The sequence below is a fragment of the Paracoccidioides brasiliensis genome, assembly GCF_000150735.1.
Source record: "Paracoccidioides brasiliensis Pb18 unplaced genomic scaffold supercont2.1, whole genome shotgun sequence".
Lineage (NCBI taxonomy): Eukaryota > Fungi > Ascomycota > Eurotiomycetes > Onygenales > Ajellomycetaceae > Paracoccidioides > Paracoccidioides brasiliensis.
In genome coordinates, this window is record NW_011371358.1 from 311,698 (window position 1) to 332,703 (window position 21,006).

The 21,006-nt window shown below is 46.4% G+C and overlaps 8 protein-coding genes across 8 annotated transcripts; 4 read left to right on the top strand and 4 right to left on the bottom strand.

Annotated features, from left to right (window-relative positions):
• Window positions 1-3,116: 3,116 nt before the first annotated feature.
• PADG_00092 (uncharacterized protein) lies at window positions 3,117-4,204 on the bottom strand (the record flags this gene model as incomplete). Its single annotated transcript, XM_010757389.1, has 2 exons — window positions 3,117-3,421; window positions 3,577-4,204. 2 exons carry the CDS (start codon window positions 4,202-4,204, stop codon window positions 3,117-3,119), a joined length of 933 nt encoding a protein of 310 aa, XP_010755691.1.
• A 1,356-nt stretch (window positions 4,205-5,560) lies between these two features.
• On the bottom strand, window positions 5,561-6,159 carry PADG_00094 (uncharacterized protein; the record flags this gene model as incomplete). The annotated part of the gene is made up of 2 exons (XM_010757895.1): window positions 5,561-6,028; window positions 6,085-6,159. 2 exons carry the CDS (start codon window positions 6,157-6,159, stop codon window positions 5,561-5,563), a joined length of 543 nt encoding a protein of 180 aa, XP_010756197.1.
• A 2,007-nt stretch (window positions 6,160-8,166) lies between these two features.
• PADG_00095 (uncharacterized protein) lies at window positions 8,167-10,099 on the top strand (the record flags this gene model as incomplete). The annotated part of the gene is made up of 3 exons (XM_010757896.1): window positions 8,167-8,387; window positions 8,459-8,746; window positions 8,839-10,099. 3 exons carry the CDS (start codon window positions 8,167-8,169, stop codon window positions 10,097-10,099), a joined length of 1,770 nt encoding a protein of 589 aa, XP_010756198.1.
• A 1,029-nt stretch (window positions 10,100-11,128) lies between these two features.
• PADG_11050 (uncharacterized protein) lies at window positions 11,129-11,389 on the top strand (the record flags this gene model as incomplete). The annotated part of the gene is made up of 1 exon (XM_010758352.1): window positions 11,129-11,389. The coding sequence occupies one exon, from the start codon at window positions 11,129-11,131 to the stop codon at window positions 11,387-11,389; it is 261 nt and encodes an 86-aa protein (XP_010756654.1).
• Window positions 11,390-11,431: 42 nt separating this feature from the next.
• PADG_00096 (uncharacterized protein) lies at window positions 11,432-13,570 on the top strand (the record flags this gene model as incomplete). Its single annotated transcript, XM_010757390.1, has 7 exons — window positions 11,432-11,573; window positions 11,642-11,756; window positions 12,191-12,383; window positions 12,443-12,491; window positions 12,547-12,873; window positions 13,028-13,124; window positions 13,195-13,570. The coding sequence occupies 7 exons, from the start codon at window positions 11,432-11,434 to the stop codon at window positions 13,568-13,570; spliced, it is 1,299 nt and encodes a 432-aa protein (XP_010755692.1).
• Window positions 13,571-14,015: 445 nt separating this feature from the next.
• On the bottom strand, window positions 14,016-15,581 carry PADG_00097 (uncharacterized protein; the record flags this gene model as incomplete). Its single annotated transcript, XM_010757897.1, has 3 exons — window positions 14,016-14,117; window positions 14,192-14,693; window positions 14,761-15,581. 3 exons carry the CDS (start codon window positions 15,579-15,581, stop codon window positions 14,016-14,018), a joined length of 1,425 nt encoding a protein of 474 aa, XP_010756199.1.
• Window positions 15,582-16,678: 1,097 nt separating this feature from the next.
• Window positions 16,679-18,562, top strand: PADG_00099 (uncharacterized protein; the record flags this gene model as incomplete). Its single annotated transcript, XM_010757391.1, has 3 exons — window positions 16,679-17,119; window positions 17,189-17,475; window positions 17,530-18,562. The coding sequence occupies 3 exons, from the start codon at window positions 16,679-16,681 to the stop codon at window positions 18,560-18,562; spliced, it is 1,761 nt and encodes a 586-aa protein (XP_010755693.1).
• Window positions 18,563-19,120: 558 nt separating this feature from the next.
• PADG_00100 (uncharacterized protein) lies at window positions 19,121-20,564 on the bottom strand (the record flags this gene model as incomplete). Its single annotated transcript, XM_010757898.1, has 2 exons — window positions 19,121-19,477; window positions 19,605-20,564. The coding sequence occupies 2 exons, from the start codon at window positions 20,562-20,564 to the stop codon at window positions 19,121-19,123; spliced, it is 1,317 nt and encodes a 438-aa protein (XP_010756200.1).
• Window positions 20,565-21,006: the final 442 nt, after the last annotated feature.

The window sequence follows — 21,006 nt, forward strand, 5'->3', positions numbered from 1 at the left end:
GACTCGGGTCACGGGGACAGACGGGGGGATTTGACTCAGGTCTTACTTAAGCGGGAGGCGGTGAGCAGCTGAGTAATGCCCTTCCTCACCGCTGGTTGGCTTGTTGTCTCACAATCCCCGCCAAGGCCTGACTAAGCCCAGCCCAGCCCACCCCGGGAGCCAGGAACGCCTCTGATTGGCCGGCCGGGAGCAGGAAAGGCTCAGGATTCCCTTTGGGGCTGGGACAAATCACATCCCACGGTGACAGGCGCCAACTCAATCATTACAAGTCCCCGACCAGCGAACAGCGCGCTATTGAAAACAAAACACTGGAACCAGGCTGAGGATCCTACTGGTTGCTTCAGAGCAGCTTCACACAGAGAGGGAACCACTAGCGAGATTTGGGGAATCCGGAAGCAGAATGAGAAACAAGGTCTGGGAAATCGCAAATATGCTAATTTTGAAATGTGAGTGAATAATGACGATTGGGCGGTTTGCCATTCCGGCTGCGCGCCCTAACCAATACGCGAAACATCCCCAGCTTACGCCCCCACCCGCAACGGGTCATTGGTAATCAGCCAGCTCCACAGGGGGGGGGCTCCCAAGGTTCCTAAATTTGTCTGTGTCACTGTGCCTAACTAATTTTTGTGGACTTGCTGTCATAGCAATTACTAATGCCCAACGAACAACCAGTATTGTTCCTGGCACCCGCGGGGATACCTGCATTATTGTCTCTCTGCTTCTCCTCTTCCTCTTCTTCTCTTCTTCTCTCTGACGGGCTCTCGGAAATAATGAAGAAAGAAGAATAGAAATGTGAAATAAGCACCTAGCGATAAGTAACGCGGTTTGTGTCAAATCTGCGCATCGTATACCGCGGCACGGCAAATATGCGCAGCCATATGAATATGAAATTCTTTTTTACCTTTTCCCGCTTCGTATACGCTTCGTATGATTTTGGAAACAAGACAAACACCATAAAAAAAAATAAAAAGAAAAAGAAAAAAAGAAAAAGGAGAAAGGAAAGAAAAAAAAAAAAAAGGCAAATGATAGAAGAAAGAGAAAAAGGAAAAGATTCCCGAGCTGAGCGGAATTCCGAGGGCGCGCGCGCCCAAGCAGCAGCCAACATGTGACTGTTGCTGACTGAAACAACCTTTTTCTTCCCCCCCTTTGCTCATTTTCGCTCGCTTGTTCTTACACTCTTCTTGAACTTCCCTCATGGAACCTCGTTGGTTCTTGACTCTTGATGCTGGAGATATGACAAGATTGAGACCCGAGCGCGAAAGCTTGAACAAGATCCCGCACCAGTACCAGGATCTTGTTGCTCAACGACTCCACATTGTGAAATTTTCATTTCTCACGTTTGTTTTGCGTTTTCGTTTCTGCACAGGGAAACTCTAGCGCCCGTTTTCAGCTGTGTGTAGGTAGTATATGTATATACTACCCATTGTTAATATTTTACGACTGATGAATATATCTTGCGTCGCGGTGTTTGATAAGGGATCAAACGGTGAATGCAAGTACATGCCTCGTATGAAGCTCATTATATCTAGTATCGTTGTAGTATGTACATATTCAGGCCTGTTTCCTTGTCGGTGTGCTAGTCATCATCTCCTTACCTAGTAATAGTTACTACATACGGAGGACCATAGGATAAAAGTTCTGTGCCTTTTTCTTCTTTTTCTTTTCAGTTATCCACTTCTAGAGGTAAAGAAAGGTTTTGCTCTTTCTCCAAATTCCCAAATTGCTGCAGTGAACAGACAGCTGGAAACACATCACCTATACCCAGACTTAGGTTGCATTCATAGCCCATCCGCCTCTTCAGGCCCGCCAGCTGGTAAATCATCCTTTGGATTGATATACAGTCTATCCCCATTATTTTTACATGACAGCATCTTCCATTACCTCTCATTCCTCTTTACTTTTTTTTTTTTTTTTTTCTCTCTCAGATATAATCCCTACATTTATTCGGTTTGCACCTTCAGATCGAATCCCCCTGTTCTTTAGTTGATTATTCTCTGTTGTCTTCCCTTCTCCTCTCACAAAATTAGACATAGAGACTCAAAACCTGCACATCTTAAAAATATTGACTGGGGATGTTGTGTTTTTTCAAAATATCATGTCCCATTAGAGAGCGTCAAGTGGTGTGAAGCGGTTGACACATGCTTATGAATGGAAATCATCGTGTCCGTGCCACACCATCCGAGCAAACTGCATACAGGGTGACAAAACCACCTTGGAATTGAGGTTTGACTTTAACCCTCTCCATGATTCTCGCAGTCCTCACAAAGTCTCTTATATCTGAAATAGAAGTATGGGAGATCCCCCTTGTTTTTGCTTTATAATATGAGTCTCCTGCTTGTCTGTGGTCGCGAAGCCATCCGTTGCTGCCACCTCGCGAGGTCTCTTTTTTATTTTAACCCTTGGTTGAGATTAGCCAAAGGTTATCCCAGTTCCAAGATATCTATATCCGATACAGGAATACCCGGCATCCTCCCATTTCTTTCGAGTCATCTGTTACCTAGGAACTCGGATGCAGGTGCTGGGTACAAACGAAACTGCCCCTTACTACTGCAAATCAAGTGTTTTGATTTGTGGAAACATCTTTAGAAAGCACATGCCACGGGTCATATTGTCTTTCTAGCTTCGGGGGAATTGTATTCTCGGATGAAAATTTGACTTCATTTTTTGAGTTGTTTCGTCCATATATACGCTTGTTGTTGTGACCGTTTCCTTATTCTTTACCTTTTGCAAACTCGGTTTCAAGATTAGTCTTTATTCCAATATCGTAGGTTTTTCAATTATATGACTCGGCTATCATTTCCACAGAGAGAATTGGTGTTGGCTATTACGTCAACCTCAGACCCAGGGGTCCGATGTTTTCTTTTCTCTTCTCTTATTTTCCTTTCCTGTATCACACTGGAAGTAGTGCAGGATGCTCTGCATATAGAGCCAATCTCACATATATATATTAAGTCCATCTGTAGAATATAAAATAAGGAAATGTATCATGCAGAAAAAATAGAGACAGGGAAACATGGCAATAAAGTGATAAACTTAAGAAAGGATGAATATATTGAAAATGACCAAAAGGCGATACACTTAGCTTCCAATGAGAAACAAACCGGTGGGATGGGTGACTAACTTTCCAACTCTCCACAAGGATCATATGCTTTTGTCTTATCCCTGACAAACAGCCCCTTGATATCGAGCGGATCCAGAATCTTCTGCGAGAGCGGTCGTGAATCTTGCAGCGCCCCTTCGATTGCTTCATTCTCTCTCTCCTGTCCATCGAGCCCCACATATATGCGGGAGTCCATGGGGAGTATGTGGCCAGGATGAAATATATTGAACATGGCGGTGTTAAGAAACATTATAAGCGCCTCACATATGAGAAAAGGCGCCTCTGTCGTGCGAAAAGTGTGACCCTCCGGAAAAAATGTCTCTGGAGGTAACAAGATGTCAGCCTTGAATGATTATTGCCCAAGTGTTAATTAATAATAAAGAAAATACCTGCAATATGGTAGGCAGATCGTATAATTATCAATATCGACGAAATATAAAGACAATACACGACCGTCATGAACTTTCTTTGCGTACCACCATCCGAAGAAACGAGCCACTTTGCACGAAGTGCACTCATCCTAGCATGGAACAATGTCAAAACACCCACAAAAGAGGCGAACAAGACTGCCTGGGTAATCATGGCAACCCGTATCAAATTGAGCCCAATCTTATAGCGTGTTACCGCGTCGGTGCCTGCTCCGGCAAGCAAGCCGGCGCCGGCCCAGACACATATTTCAGCCAGGAGATCAAATGCGATGAAGGTACGCACGACCCTGATTGGAGACATCGGCGCGACAGATGGAACAAAGCTGAAAAGGCGTCCACAGATAAAATAGTCGGCCCCAGCATAAGTCGGCCCCGCACCAAGAATGAACATGGTGGAGAAGATGTAAAGGGATTTGGTGTTTCCCAAGCCAGAAGCAAGGAGTGAACGCTGAAAAAACCCGATTGCCGAAAACATGGCTCCCAGCGTCAATGGGATCGTGAATTTTTGGGGCCTTGATGTTCTGAGGAGAGATGGGAATGAGAAAAAGCCCAAAGACTGTGACACGTCGGTGGGCATGACCTCACCTATACTGCCACTCATGCAAAGCCGCTGAAAGGGCATAGGCCACCGTGAATAAGATGGCAGCGCCCCTGTTTGGAGAGTAATGGTAGACATCTTAGAATGCCGATTTTAGTCCTCTGTGTCTCAGTTACCAAGGTGGGTGTAAGCATTTTACCTTCAGCTCTAAGCTCCGATGACATGGCTGTTAAGCAAATAATTTGCGGTTTCCAAAAAAAAAAAAAAAAAAAAAAAAAAAAAAAAAGGTTGCATAAAAGGATATCACAATACTAAAATGCTATGCCATTGCCAGAGGTTGTCTCCTGTCATATATATACCGTTCTGTCCAAGGTCGGATCTGCTCTCATGGTCAACCCCCTGTATCAGGGCATTTGCTAAGCACCAATGCTGCGTTCCATTTCTTTTGCCAGATAATGGCCGCTGCTGGAAGAGGAACCCAAGGCCTACTCAGCATGTTTCCCCGGCGAGAAGATGCTGGTGCTACTATTCCAGCACAGTTTTGCTGCTTTGGTATCCCCAGTCTTTCCTTGAACGTAGGATAATAGTCAGCGCTTGAAGAGCTCGATACCCGAATAGGAGATAAGTGTGGCCAAAACCCGCGTTCTTGGGCTCAGCCACAATTGCCCGCTATTCTACAAGGCAAAAGCAAACCTTTATTAAACAGAAAAGATGAGATTCTCCTCAGAATGTAACACAAAGTACGAGTTGTATGTACAATGCTTTTATCCAAGGTACAAAATGATGATAGCGTATTAAACCCCTATTTTATGCAAGAGAAAACCAACAGGTTGTCAAAAAATACCCAAAGTGGGTTAGTTAACTTCCGTTTGCTAAGCTATGTGTGGCAATGTGAAGTCAAGCACATGGGAAAATGAGAACAACTGTAAATACTTTTCTTCTAGACATTACAATTGCTTTTGCGTCTGCAACGTGGCTTCTAATCCAAAACGTTTTTGCAATGGGTAGCTGGGCGAAGTAATATAGGACACCAAAGGAAACATGGTAGCTATGTGCTGGTTTCCACCAGCGTAGCAGATATAACTACTCGATAAGCACCCGATAATGAAAGAAAAAACTAATGTTCCACAACTTTACTATTTCTTAACCTTTAAGCTTTCTAGCCCGGCCTTTTTAATCCCTTTCCTCTTCTTCAGATCAGCCAGAGTGTATCAGAAAAAGTATCGAGGCCGTCGCTACCAGTACGGGAACGCTTTCGTCGTGGTGATGTGGTCATCAGTGATGGCTCCATTCCAAACTCCCGCAGCCTCTTTTCCACTCAACTGATCTGCGAGCCCGGCGGATGCATAGTGGAAGTTTAATGCTGCCTCTGTAGCACGGAATGAAATCTTGAGCATTTCGCAAATCAAGCCTGTTACTGCACCGATAGATGCTGATGATCATGCTTGAAGGTTCTCACATCGTTCATAGAATATCCCGATTCATCATCGGAGATTAAAAGGGAAGAGCAAAGCACCAGAGGTTAGCTGACAGTGCTGGCGTTGGCGCTGAAGTGACTGAAGTTGTTGGAGTAGTGGGAGACGACATCTCAATAATTTCAGAGCTGGCTATATGTGATGTTGCACTTTCAGGAGCAGAGGCGACTTGATAGGCTGTTTTAGGGGCATAGATGGCTGGATAGGAGTGTGCGCTGCCTTCAGTGGCAGAGGTGGTTGCAGGAGCGGTTGCGCTGCTCTCGGATGTACTCTCAGTGGCTGAGGTGGATGTTTCAGGGGTTGAAGCCACTGGAGAGGACGTCTCAGTAGTTGAAATGATGAGAAGGCTGTCAAGGTGGTCGAAGTGGTGGGGAGGACATCTCAGTGGATAAAGTGACAGAAGAGAGGTTGTTGAAGAGGTCAAGCTGAATGTTTCGGGGTTGAAGTCACCAGAGAGGATGCCTCCGTGGTTGAAGAAGAAACCTCCCTTTGAGATATGTAAGTCCAACCACCTTTAGTTTTCATCACATATATCAACAATACCTCGGTAGGTTGACTGGGGCCCAAATACGTCAAACCTCTGGAAGGTTTCTTTTGCCTTGCCATGTGCAGGAACATGATCAGATAAATATACGTAACAACATAACCGAGACCCGAGAAATCCTCCCTGGACTGGAAGGCATGAAACTTCAACGGATGAGGTCATATCCTTCTCCTTCTGATTGGACTCGTCCCGTTTAACGAATTCAATAGTGTTTGTGCCATTATATGTGCACGTAGAAAATAAACGCAGCTTACACGGGTGTTGCTGAGCACAATTCAACTGGAAACGCACCCAGCAGGTACAACCCTAAGTGATGATGGAAGAAGTTGGAAGAAACGTATTGGGACTTTAACTGGCTGAATTCGTAAAGTAGGTTCCATGAAGTGACTTGGGAATTTTTGGGGTTTTTGGAGGTTTGTTGAAATTCTGAATGCCTCATTGTCGGGATCGCTGGAACCGCGGTCCACACTGACAGACTGCACATGTTCCAACCAACCATTTGGGTTCTTGCAGGGTAACGGTGAACAGATTGACCGGTCTTCCAAGGATGAGAAGCAACCTTTGGTGTCTGAACAAAGCTGACTTGATGCCCTTGAAACTAGCGTTCAAGGAAGGAATTCCGACATACCCCAGAACATTTCATCCGTCGAATACCCAAAGAACACAAAGACAGAAATTGCTGTGGTTATACCAAAATAATAATAATAAACAATGAGTTTTGACTATGAACGGACACGGATGGTTGGAACGTATTGTAGACCGCAACCGCTGTGTTCTTTGATGATCTGCCTGCTCTGTGGGTAAACTTAAAGTCACATCTCCAATATTCGTGCTCCAGTTTATTAATATCATCCTCGGGAGAGTTGGCCGTGGACAGAGCAGGCCGTTCCATTTACCGTCAATACCCATTAACAAAAATTGATCATTCCAGCATCCGCACTCTGGTGCCTCTTCCAGGATCACTGCTGATTTTGAAATGTGCTCTTTCGTCCTGCCCTTACAAAACTGCGTCATGTAAAGCGGTCTTTGCATCCATGCTTTCGGCTACATAGGAAACCCACCAGTAGTTGTCGAAAGGTTGAGATCAGACAAGAATAACACAACATGAGAGGAGCCCTACCTATAATCAGTACTAACATAAATAAATATTCCCTGGCTGATAGAAACACCCATACAATTGAAAGATTCTCGCGAAAGTTGGTACATCCACGTGACGACTGTCGTTTCCAAATCTAAAAAATAAGGTCTCTACCCGTCAAACAACTAACTAACATCATGAGAAGGCGATCTCCGTAATTATAGGGAACTGTGCAACGCATGCTCCATATGGCACAATGCCCCACTCCGGAAGACTTTATTTGAACATGTTGCAGGCTGTCATGGAGTCCGAATCGATATCATGGAGGGTACCTTAGTAGAACTGACGGCGTTCGTTGAACGGTCGAAGGTGTGTCGTCAAAGGCCCAAGCGCCGGGCATTCACGGGGCAATGGCGGTTATCTCACGTGATAGAGACGGCTCAAACGCTTGAGTTCTGATTTTGCACGATCAAGTTCCCCAGACGCTTCAATCCATCTGGGAACCAACACCCACATCCTTCCAACACCTGAGCCTCGGTGGGCCTCACAACTCCATTCTCAAAATGACAAATCAGGACTTCAAACCCCATTTCTCGCTTACCGTATTACGTACGGTACCGTATAGACGAGTAATACAGTATAGATCTAGTACATGTATTGTACCGTATAAGAACGTATTTACTTCTAATCTTATCAATCAGTCTTATCAGATGGGATCCCAGTGCCGCATATCCTTGTACATGTATGGTATTGTCACAACAGAGAATTACATCGCATTTCCCGGCCAGAAAAAGCAGCCAGAAAAAGCAGCCAGAAACACAACCTGGGATCACAGCTCACACACGTCACTGGCGGACACTGCTCCGCACCTAAGGAAATCTCTCTTTTGGAGAAGTCATATTAAAATGGCCTTGCCACGCCAGTTGCTCTCTGTCTTTTCGTGTTTGAAGTCTCTGTTCCACCTCTACCCGACTTCCCAGCCCGATTTCTTACTCCCTTCACCATGAAGTCGACTCTTCTCTCCAAGTTGCAAATCCTTGCACCTGTGGTTGAGAAGCAACCCATCACCAATGGAGAGGATAAAGAAGTGGGAGCTTCTTCTGAAGATCAAGAAATCTCCAGCGACGAGGAGACCATTTCCCCGGACGCCCAGGGGGGTGTACGCAAGATTGAGGCTACGACAAAGGTTTGGAGCACACAGCATCTTATCTTCGCATATGTCATGTATGTTGTCCATTCCATTAGCTCCACCCACCGTTATTCGTAGCTAGAACATGACTGACATCATCCTTCAGGATATGGATTATCACATTCGTCGACACAATGCAGCAGGGAATGTCCAATTCCTTCCTTCCTTATGTCACCAGCAGTTTTAAACACCATTCATTGACTGCCTCGACCGGTATTATGTCGAGCATCATCGGGGGTCTAGTGAAGTTACCACTCGCCAAGGTCCTGGATATCTGGGGTCGACCTCAAGGCTTCGCCTTGATGACCTTCACACTGGTTATCGGTCTTATCATGATGGCTGGATGTAACAACGTCCAGACCTATGCCGCTGCCCAAGTCTTCTACTGGGTCGGGTACGCTGCCCTTTGAAGACCTTTTTCTTTTCCTTTCTTTTCTCTCTTGTTTCTTCAAGCGAAAAACTAATTAGTGTTGCGTCTCTTGTCAGGTATAACGGAATGTCTTACACGTTGGGCATTTTCATTGCTGATACATCTGCGTTGAAAAATCGAGCCCTTATGTTTGCATTTATCTCGTCACCCTATATCGCCACCGTCTGGGTTGGTGGACCACTTGCGACAGCCTTCCTGAATGGTCCTGGATTCCGATGGGGATATGGTGCTTTCTCCATCATTACCCCTATCATCACCTTTCCCCTGTACGCAGTGTTCACCTGGAACTACAACAAGGCCAAAAAGGCCGGCTTGCTGCCTTCCAGAGAGAACAACCGTACTTTTGCTCAGTCATTCAAACACTACTTTTACGAGTTTGATGTTATTGGAATCATCCTCCTAGCTGCAGGATTGGCTCTGTTCCTTCTCCCATTTAGTCTCTATTCGTACCAGAAGGACCAGTGGCGGTCATCCATGATCATATCCATGATTATTTTGGGCGGCCTCCTCATCATAGCCTTTGCCTTGTACGAGAAATATCTCGCCCCCGTCTCCTTCATACCTTTTAACCTCCTGGTTGACCGAACCGTCCTGGGTGCCTGTATTCTCGCCGCAAGTTTATTCGTCAGCTTTTTCATCTGGGACAGCTTCTTCCCTTCCTTCATTCAAGTCGTCAACAACTTGACAATTACAGAGGCTAGTTATGTTGCCAACATCTACAGCATTGGCTCCTGCTTCTGGTCTGTCGTGGTGGGCATCTTAATCCGATGGAGTGGACGCTTTAAATGGCTTGCTCTCTATTTTGGTGTCCCTTTGACTATTCTCGGTGTCGGCCTCATGATAAACTTCCGCCAACCAGGCGTGAATATCGGGTATATCATTATGTGCCAGATTTTCATTGCCTTTGCTGGAGGTACTTTGGTTATCTGCGAACAGATGGCAGTTATGGCCGCCACTTCGCATCAGTACGTTGCTGTTGTTCTTGCAATTGAAGGCATGTTCGCCAGCATTGGTGGCGCCATCGGTCAAACGGTTGCCGCCGCGATCTGGACCGGGGTGTTTCCCAAGAGATTAGCGGAGTACTTACCCGAGGCGGAGAAGGCCAACGCCACCCTCATATACGGCGACTTGGTGGTGCAGAAGTCGTATCCAGTTGGAAGCCCTGCAAGGAATGCCATCAGCAAGGCTTACGGCGATGGGCAAAAATATATGCTCATCGGCGGCACGGCAGTTTTGGCTATCTCTCTTGTCTCCACCATGGTATGGAGAGATATCAAAGTCAAGGACTTCAAGCAGGTCAAGGGCCGTGTCGTTTAGTGCGGTCAGCTTTCCTCTCTCCAATTGAACGGGTGCAGCAGGGGCTTATCATCAGAGCGCGAGAAAAATGCATTTTGGTTTCCATGACTGTTCTCTGGTTACTTGGTCTAGAAGCCTAGCTACTCTGGGATGATTGAGGAGAGATTGGTAGTTAAGGATTGGACGAGCAACTAAAAGTGTGGTCAATTTCAACTAGGTGCAAACACAGTTATTCCGTATTTCTTGTTTGCGGCTTTGTCGTTTATTGCTACGCATAATAATCACGTCCTTTCCGGATTCTACGATCCCTCTTTTCACACATACCCCAGTGTCGGACAGCTTATTTTACTTTGTTTTGATATTTTAGCAAGTCTTCAGAGGTAGCATCCCAAAAAATCAATTAGTTGTAACAATACCCAAATACGGAGAGTACTGCATTCGGATCCTGAGTTCAATTATTGTTTCGTTCAAATTTTGGTGCTGAAATTTGGAAGCGCAGGGCCGAGGCGCGTTTCCCTTAAGAAAAAAAAAAAAATTAAAACAGTTCGCGAGGTGGATTCGTTTATAATATCATGGTGCGGCTGTTCCTGGGGTATCATAATCTATCTGGATTGAGAACCATGCAGCCCAGTTATGGATGATCCTCGACGTCCTTTACCTGAAGAGAATTAATAAAAAGCTACGCACAACACATACAGCTAGCACTCTACAGTGGTGGCACATTGTCACAGTCTAGCATACTTTTAATTGTGTAGACACAGATACAGGAAAGACTGTCGGCATGGAAATTTGGGATGCGCATTGGTCGTGAGAAAACAGCGACAAGAGGGCAGAAAGGGCTTCTTGAGGTTCTGTGGCCAGTTGAAGGGAAAAGCGGTTAGGTTGGAATGAGACATATTTGTGCGTAGTTATTTTTGGGGGGGTGCCGAAGTGTTCCATTTAGTACCTGGTTGCCAACTACTAACTAAATTAACTTTCTACGAGACTGCTTTGTCCTGGCCTTGCAACCTGGAACACCAGGGGCACGGAGTCGGCAAACTTCCGGTGGATATGGGTGAGAAGGTTGCAGCTAGTTGGTTACCAGTGTACCTCGAGTTGACGCTGGCTGGGCTTCCATCTTACACAAAGTTTGGGTTCGAAAAGTTGTCGCAAGAAATGGTTGTTGAAACCCGACATGACGTATTTTGTGTCAGACGTAAAGGTTCCGTTCATAGTCGAGATGCCGTCAGTGGCATGAGGGATGAGATTCGAGGAGTGGGACTTAGAAAGGATAATTATCCCCTCATTCTTGAAGGATTGCTGGTTAACTGAAATTTACAAATTTTCTGACAGTCATGTGCTGGTTCAGCCACCATGCCGCGGGTTGCGAAAAATTATCCGTTTAAGGTGCGAAGGTGGAGGATGACTATTATTAGTATTATTATTGCTTTGCAAGACCAGGGGAAGTTCCTGTTATTTCTCGCATATGCACGGATCATTGTACTTCTGTATCTCGGTTCGAAGTCTGCCTTGATCAAGTGGGAGCGAGAGTGAGCAGCCAAAAAAGAACTAAACTTTTCACAGATGCCACATCAAAACACCCCCCACCCCTCCCACATTTAGAGCGCGCGACATTTCCCGCTCTCAAACGAAAATGGTGGAGAAAGACCAAGGGCCAGCAGAAGGTTAAAAAACACTGGTTCGTTCCCACTCAGCAAAAGGTTTTCCTGACAACAAAAATGTCGCCGAAACTTAGTGTGTTTTAAAGTTATCAGATCCGTCGGACAAAACCTTGTTTTACGGATCTGATAACAGTCTGGTCATGACCAATACACGAACTATTACAGTAATATTACGCATTACACCGCATCGATAATACCCAGCTCCATACATACCAGATCTGTATATTACCAGACACCCCGAAACCGGTTCCTGTTCCTGGCAATGTTGATGGGCACTCAAACAAAGGTGATAACTTGCATACAGTTGGAACTGCATTTGCTAGATGATACCTAGGTACACACACACCTACCTAGGTCCTTCGTTTAGCTATATAATGCATGTCTCATCAAAATGCCTACCTAACTACCTGGGTAGGTATCATTTTCATTCTTGAGCAACGGTGCATTCTAGGGAGAAATTCACCGCTGTCGATAATGTGGATAGACATATTACTCTGCACTTTGGACCCGACTTCCTAATCATGGCAACCACTATTCCGCAATTCGAATATGCACCGCAGAAGACATCATGGCTGAAGCGCGATGTGCTGCTCTTTGCAAACACCATTGGTTGCCAGCCGAATCGGGAGCTTCATTTCCTCTATGTACGTACGCCGATAAATAGACCTATGTAGATAAATAGATCGTTAACTGGAGCAATTAGGAACTACATCCTAACTTCCAAACTTTCCCTACATATCCCATCGTGCTAAGTACGTGGTCTCTTTCCGGCGAGATGTTATATTTCCATATTCATAGTCGTACCAGCTTTTAAACACACGGACATTGACACTGTTGACTTCCTCGCACGGAATGCATCACGCGCTCTGCCTCCGGGCTGCCCTAAGCTAGACTGGGGCGTAGCCGTCGACGGGGGACGCGGGATGACATTCTTGCGACCCTTGCCTCCATCAAGCGAGGGCAGAACTTGGGAGATTCATTCAAAAGTGCTAAATGTCTTTGATAAGGGACCAGGAAAAGGAACAGTAATGGAGATTGAGCATGTTCTGAAGCAGAAGGAGAGCGGGGAGGCGTATACTCGCTCTTGGGAAAGTGTGTTCTTTAAAGGGACTGGAGGTTGGGGTGGAGAGCGGGGTGAGTCGATAAATCAGTGTTCTACTCTTATTCTATTTTACGGATTGTATGGACGCCCTCCCGGAAGAGGGGGGGGGGGGGCGACCCTGGAGAGCAGGATGGGCCTCCGGGTGTATCCGACAATACGAGTGCTACTGCTGATAACTACATGCAGGCCCCAAAATTACACGGTATCCTCCCCCAAGTCCAACAAGAAAGCCGGACGCGGTATCGACTTTCCAAACACACGCGGAAACAGCACATCTCTACCGGTAAGTCCTCCTCCCCTTTGCCACAAGTATGTCCTGTATAAAAGATCTGACGACTTCTCAACGCACATAGCCTTAGTGGTGATTATAATCCGCTTCATGCCATTCCGGAGCCTGGGAAAGCTCTAGGCTATGAAGGAGTTATTATGCATGGACTGTTCAGCTGGAATGTTGCTGCCCAAAGAGTCCTCTCTCGATATGGTGACAGCGACGGCCCACGTCTGCGTGACTTTGAGGCAAGATTTGCTGCGCCGGTAATACCGGGAGATAAGCTGGATATCCTCATGTGGGATATGGGAGTGTCGAATAGAGCAGTGGACATATGTCAAGAAAACGAGACGCTACGCGAAGTGCGATTCGTAGTGAAGGTTGGAGAAACTGTTGTATTATCTGATGGAAGAGCGTTGTTGACCAATAATATTAAAGACTCTGCTGATTGCAAGTTATGACTAGTTAACTAACTAGATAACTAGTTAGTTACAGATTGGTCAAATAATGTCTTAACAGAAAAAGCTGATTAAAAGGAGAAAATATTTTAACTATGTATAATTAAACAAAACGCCCACAAATGGACGTCCTTCAAAAAGTAAACAACCTCCATTACAAAATAAAAAGCTTCACACAATACACTCTCTTTCTTAATAGGTGTGGATGGCCAAGGATATATGAAACCTAGAGCAAAACTCGGCCCGCTAGAGAGATAGAGGATAAATCGACAGTTGCATGTATACAACTATTACTGACTTAAATTTTTGACGTATGCCGTTAAAGCAGGAAAGGCCACCACCATACTCCGTACCCCATGCTACCATGAGGTAGCCAAGTGTAAAGTTTATACGGAAACCGGTCACCCCGAGATGAGACCTTTTCCCGCAATAGCAAGCTTCGAAAAGCCTATAGTCGTGCGTAATTCTCTGCGCGCTTGCTGCTTGCAAGTATGGAGTCAAGCAGTTCGCTGCTACGCACAGATAGGATGGAAAGAAGGCTGTCACTCAACTGCTCAAAATTAAGAGTTGTCAGCAAAGTAGACGAAGAGGATAGTTTTAGCGCGGTGAAAAACGGTTCCTTACACCATGAGTGCTTTCACAGCATCCCTGGAGCCAGATTCCAGCATCTTGTTTGACCTTCCCGTGATGAAATCGCAGCCGGTAGTCTCGATCCACATGGTATTGCTCTCCGGTTGCCGGAGCCGCGACGATCGGTTCCAAGGGTTTGAGCATGGTTGCAAAAGGATTGCGCGTATATCCAGTAGCAAGGACCACTACGTCATACCTTTCGCCAGAGCTCTCGATCTGCCCGGATTGCGTGTCCTTTACGTGGAGCTCTACTTGGTTATTTGGCAGTTCTTTTAAGCCTACAACCTCACGGCTAGTAATCAGGCGCAGTGACCAATTAGCAGGATTAGGATCAAGGAACTTCTGGCGATATAATTTCTCATAAACTGATTCCAGAAGTGATAGACGAACAACGCCGTAATTGGTAGCTTTGTTCTCGAGGAGAGCCTGTTGGCGTGCTGGGTGATTCAGAGAATAGAAACTGTCGACGCTGCTTGGGTCGAAAATCTCATTGACGCTATCAAGGTTTGGGTAATTAGAATTGGAGCGGTGACAATTGCAATTCAGAATTAAAGGCAACTCACAATGGGCTATCGTCGCTGGGCTTCAATGATGAAGCTTTCGTGATGAGGGTAACTTTGCAATTGGGATATCTCGATTGCATATCTTCAGATATTTCAACCGCACTCTGACCTCCACCAACGACGGCAAAGCGGTAGGAACCACCTCTCTCTCGGAGAAACTTTTGTTCAGATTCTAGATAGACAGAGGAATGGATAACAGTGCTGGGTAGAGGTTCGTTGGAGAGCTCCCTTGGAATAGCTCGCTCTCCTCCGCTAGCAACGACGACGTGCTTGGCAGACAGCTCTCTGAGCTTTCCAGATTGCACATCACGGACCATAACTTTGAAATGTTCGGCTGGCCAACCGGGTCTAGCCTCTGCGGCAGCAACGCTAAGCACCTCCTGCTTGTATTGAACCCAGTCATCAAAATGCGAGGCGCACCATTTCATGTAGTCATTAAATTCCTCTCGGAAGGGCATATGTGTCGAGAGATTGGTAAAGTGGACAAGACGGTTTTTTTGGTGTAAATAGTTAAGGAAGGTGAAGTGAGAGCAAGGGTTCCGTATCGTGGCCAGATCCTTGATAAATGAAATTTGCATCTTGCTGCCAGGGAGCAGCATGCCCGTGTGCCAACCAAATTCTCTCTGTCTCTCTAAGAATAAAACACGACGGTGGATTCCACGGTCTCGCATAGCAATAGCTATAGCAAGGGCAGCAGGCCCAAACCCAACACAAATTATGTCGTATTGGCCGCCATCATTAGAACTCCCTTCCGCATTGTTCTCTCGCAGGAGCACAGCTTCCCGTCGGTGGGGATCGTCGTTCTTGATAACGGTCTCCATGGGGAATGATGGTAGTGAATATGGGAGGGGATAGGACGAGGTAATCTCAGCGTAATTAGGTGTTTAAAAAAAAAAAAAAGTTGTCAACGTAACAAATAATCGAACGTTGCCGGTGGGAAATTAGAGGGAATTCGAAAACTTAAGAACCCTTAGCTGAAGCAAAAGCACACTGCTGGTTTGGTCCGGCGATTGGCATCGCCTGATGTTGTTGGAGTGTCATATACCATGCATCGATCACAGCGTTGAACCTCGCGGGCCCTGTCAAGGATGCGACGGTAACGTAAAACCGCAACTTGCAAAATTGTCACAGCAAGATACCGCAACTATGGCCGTAATCTCCAAAAACCCAAATCTCAGACGGTGGCGGATCCGGGGTGTCTAACAAGCCAACGAGCCTTGTTTGTGGCTGGCCAAGGAAATTAGCTGCCGTCTTTGCAGAGAGAGAGAACCTTTGAGGAGTGAGAGAACCTTTGAGGAGTGAGAAAAGTCCAGGTGAAAGTTCCTGAGGTCCGAAGAACTGGACTCCGTTCGCAGCCGGTAATACAACCCAAAACATCATCGATCGCTATTTTTGTGTGTATTTTTGTCCCTGACACTCTAGTGTAACTTTGTTCTCGAAATTACAGGTTTGGTAAGATTATCTGATTGATTAGATTCCTTATCTCCCGTTTTCATGCGTGTCTACACTCCCCACCCACTCCTGTAATAAATCATCCGCGACAGATGGAAGAGTCTCTGCACTGTCACATGTCCCCACAACCGTAACATTTCATACGCTTAGCAGGCTAGATACATTGGAACAGTGGTTCATCAGCTTTTCTTTTTTGCATGTTTCAAATCCATCAACCCTGGTAAGGGAGACTTAGACAGGATGGACTTGACAGGGGGGTGCATTACCTCTAAAGGGCTGCGGCAAATCCTTAAGGGGGAAGGGTATAAAAAAAAAAATTAAAAAAAAGGAAGGAAAATAAAAAGAAAGTAAAAAAAAGGAAGAAAAAAAAAAACCTATTATATATGTAATAGCTGTTGTAAAGAAATGCAACATTGGGCCTTCGGGGTGTGTAAGGGTAAAGTAAACACAAAACGCAATTGCTAAAATGGCGACAACATTGAATGACTCTTCTCTTTGGAGGCTGCAGCAGACGTTGAATCATATCCAGCCACAGTGTATACGTGAAAATGAACAAAGGCTTTCCATCGTTCACGGGCCCACCCATCCTGCCCTTTGGGAGATGACTTTGGGCGGATTGCTTGAATTCCAATGTCTACGGTATCGTGATCTGGAGTGTGTCGTTGTCCCTTGGACCGGCGCACGATGGACTTATGGGCGCCTCGAGCACGAGAGTGGTCGTCTTGCGCGTGGGCTCCTGGCGAAAGGAATCCAACGGGGAGATAGGATTGGAGTTATGGCTGGCAATTGCGAGGAGTACGTGTCTCTGTTTTTTGCGGCCGCCCGTGTTGGGGCTATCCTGGTTGTCATCAACAACACCTATACCCAGACGGAGTTGATATACGCTCTCAATCATACAGGCATGATTGTCCCTAGATACTCCATGCTGGTTTTTGGGATGGATTGGCTGATTGGCTGATGAGTAACAGCTTGCAAGCTGCTCTTCATTGTTCCTCGAATAGGGCGACGCAATCTGGAGAACACCTTGGATGACCTTGCCTCTCCCGATATTTCGAAGCGCGTTCCAAATCTTGAAGAAACGATACTAATCCGAGGAAACTACCAAAAGTTCGGGACATATGAGTCCGTTGCCCTTGAGGGGAATTCTGTTTCCATGAAGGCCATTCAGAGAAGGCAGGACACTCTGTCGCCATTCGACGTCTGCAACCTGCAGTTTACCAGTGGCTCAACAGGGAATCCCAAGGCTTCAATGCTGACACATCAGTAAGTCTCTGGCCTCTTTGCGTTTAACAGCAGAAGGCACTGACCTCATTACAGCAACCTGATCAACAACTCACGGTTCATTGGTGATCGAATGGACTTCACGGAATACGACATCCTTTGTTGTCCACCTCCATTGTTTCACTGTTTTGGGCTCGTCCTTGGCCTCCTCGCTTGCATAACTCATGGGGCGAAGGTGGTTTATCCTGCCGAAACTTTTGAACCCGGTGCCGTCTTGAAGGCGCTATCGGACGAAAGGTGCACAGCACTACACGGAGTGCCCACCATGTTCGAGGCGATCCTAGCACTCCCAAGACCAGACACATTCGACTGCTCACAACTTCGGACGGGGATCATAGCCGGGGCCCCAGTACCTCGCCCGCTTATGAAACGTCTATGGAATGAGCTTAATATGACGGAGTTCACTAGCAGCTATGGTTTGACTGAGGCATCACCCACGTGCTTTAATGCGTTTACCAGCGACTCGATTGACACCCGGCTCACGACGGTGGGCACAGTCCTTCCGCATGCTAGTGCCAAAATAATCAATCCCAACACGGGGGAGACGGTGAAAGTGGGTGAGCGGGGAGAACTCTGCATGGCTGGATATCAAATACACAAAGGGTACTGGGAAAACACAGAGAAAACTGCAGAAGCACTGATAGAAGATGAGGATGGCACGATATGGCTGCGCACCGGCGACGAGGCCGTGTTCAACTCTAAGGGCTATTGTAGCATCACGGGGCGCTTCAAGGACATCATTATCAGGGGAGGAGAGAATATCTATCCTCTAGAAATCGAAGAGCGACTCACAGCACATCCAGCCATCTCGCGAGCTGCAGTGGTTGGACTTCCAGATAAATATTATGGGGAAGTTGTCTGCGCGTTCTTGACCCTCGAGGAAAGCCACGATTGCCCGTCCGACGACGAAATCAGGGACTGGACCCGCAAAAAGCTCGGGGGGCATAAAGCACCCAAGCACGTGTTTGTATTCGGCTCGGATCCAAGGCTTCCAGGAGATATACCCCAGACTGGCAGTGGCAAGGTCCAAAAGCAGATTTTAAGAGATCTGGGACGGAAGCTAATTTGAAATGGTACGAAGTCCACTGGTGCAATGTAGTGTAGATACATAACTGAAATAGATCCAAAGAGTCGGTTTAACGACAACATTCTTTATTTAGTTCTCAGAGATCTCTCCATTGCTTATGATATTTTGGCTTGAAAAGGAGTTGGAAGCATCAAAGCGAGCGAGCAATTCCCCTGTCCCTCAGCTTGAGCCGGGGTGCCCCGTATCATATTAAACGCGCGGCTCTTAGACGACGTTTATCGCGACGCTAACTATCAGTTTTTTCCATGTTCATTGGTCTCAAGCAAAATCTATCAGACGGGAGGAATAGCGTAGAATCCAATTAGAATAACCACTGTATTTCAAAACGTTGCTCTCTTCCCTGCTCATGTCCGCGGATTTCACACAGCTTTTATAGCCATTGGATCGTTCTGCTTCATCCCCACCTTTATAGAGATGGTTAATGTCGGCTAAATTCCGTGCAAAGAATCAATATACATGAAATCGTGCTTTAGCGATATCCGAATTCGGAGGTAATGTATATCCGTTCATCATTCCAACGCCCACAGCTATAGCTATCTATTACAATTTGCTTGTATGCTGCTTCGCCGTCCCATTGCTGGTTACACTGCCAAAATTAACCACTTCGAAAAACCTCACCCGCTCACACCTCACCATCGCTGACCTCTTATGGGGTAGGTCTCCCCACTTGTGAACATGAAACCCGTGTGCAGCATCGTATCCCAACACCGGTCCATTAGCTGCATTGGGCTCGCCCACAACACAAACAGTGCGGGGTTCGTCGAGGAAAATGTAATGGATGAGGCTGGTCCACCACGCCATTGCCCGATGCGGTCCACGGAATCGCGCATCACCAACCAATGAATGCCGGCCACGATCCCAATCGAGGGCCGGGTAATATGTACCCATGTGGTCCTCCTAATTGAAAAAAAAAAAGAAGAAAAAAGTTAGCTTGTGATATATGATAGCAAAACAACCTATCCGGGGAGGAGTAAGGTATATGAAGAATAAGAAAAATCTTCCAGATTGGTAGAACAGATCATACCTTGGCCCAATAGATTTCGAAATAGGCGAAATATGTATCGTCAAACCGTGCCAATACAGCCATTTGGTGCGGGTCCTCATCAATCTTTCGCAAATACTCGCGATGTTCGTCCAGCGTGCCGGTCTCTTTCCAGTTGACAGCGACTCGAGGGTCATTCTGCCATTTATGGAACAACTCGAGATGCGTCTCATTCGTGTAGTCGAGATGATCCATGGCGAAAAACTCATCCAAGTGCGGAATGTACCTACTATATATTGGTGCACCACGGGCAGGCTTTGCCGGACGGACAGGATGTAGTGCATGGACAGGGCGATCGTTGAGTTGCGAGGTCAAAGTGTACTGTAGAGGGAACGCTGGATATTGGGATGTCTGTATTCTAGCACAGCTTGCCTGCGGAGTAGCAAGCCAGGCGGGCCGTGTCCCTAGTGGAGAGCCGGCGCCTTGCCAGAAGGCAGCCCTTGAGACCAAAATATCGTTAATTCTGTTCGAAGGCTGCGACTGAGTTGAATTGGGAAATTTGGTGGAAAGCCCAGTCGCGTTGATTTCTGCGTACAGGAGATCTTTCTGCGCTCCCGACAAGGATAGTCGGAAGGACTCTTCCGATGGTCTCATGGATAAGATCGCATAAACCATCATCCATATTTGACCGACAGTCGGTGCGAAATCTCCATCCCAAGTCACGAATGAGACTAGATTGCGACATGCTCGCGCCCAGGCGGTGTTGTCTGATTGAGCTGGTAAGGTAGACTCGGGGCTCGGAATCAACTCGCTGAAATATAGCATGTCATTGTGAAGAGGGTCCGGGGGGTTTGTGGCTCCATTGTTTTGATCTGTTGACAATCTAAGCTGAAAAATTTTCCAATTGGGTCCGGAGGAAGCTTGGTAAAGCTCATATTTTGTTTTATATGGCTCCGGGAGCCGCACAAACGGCAGGTCGCGCATCTCAGGTAGTGAGCTCATTGTACAGTATGCACCTGCGAATAGACGGCAGGGTACGAAAAGGAAAAAGAGGTAAGTTCCGAAGTTATTCAAAAATATAAAAGGTCGGGGAGTCGATTAGAGTAGAGATGGATCCAATAAGGGGAAATTCTTCAATATTCTCCTCTGCAAGAACCAATCCACGATCCATGTGTTGACACCTTAATACTGCAGGGGGCCTCCACTCCATCGACCCGGATAGAAGAAACCGCTATGGGTGTTGCTTCTACACTCCTCGGTTCATATCCACGAATGCCCGGAAATTTGGACTTCACACCTGGCTATTGTATTGTGTACGTACATACATAATATGCCTCCCCAGGTGTGGAAAATACAACTTTCCACTAAGACCAGGGTCATGTTTATAATACCGTGCGGTCCGTGAAAAAAGTTCCAGATGTACAGTACAGTATTTTTGCTAACC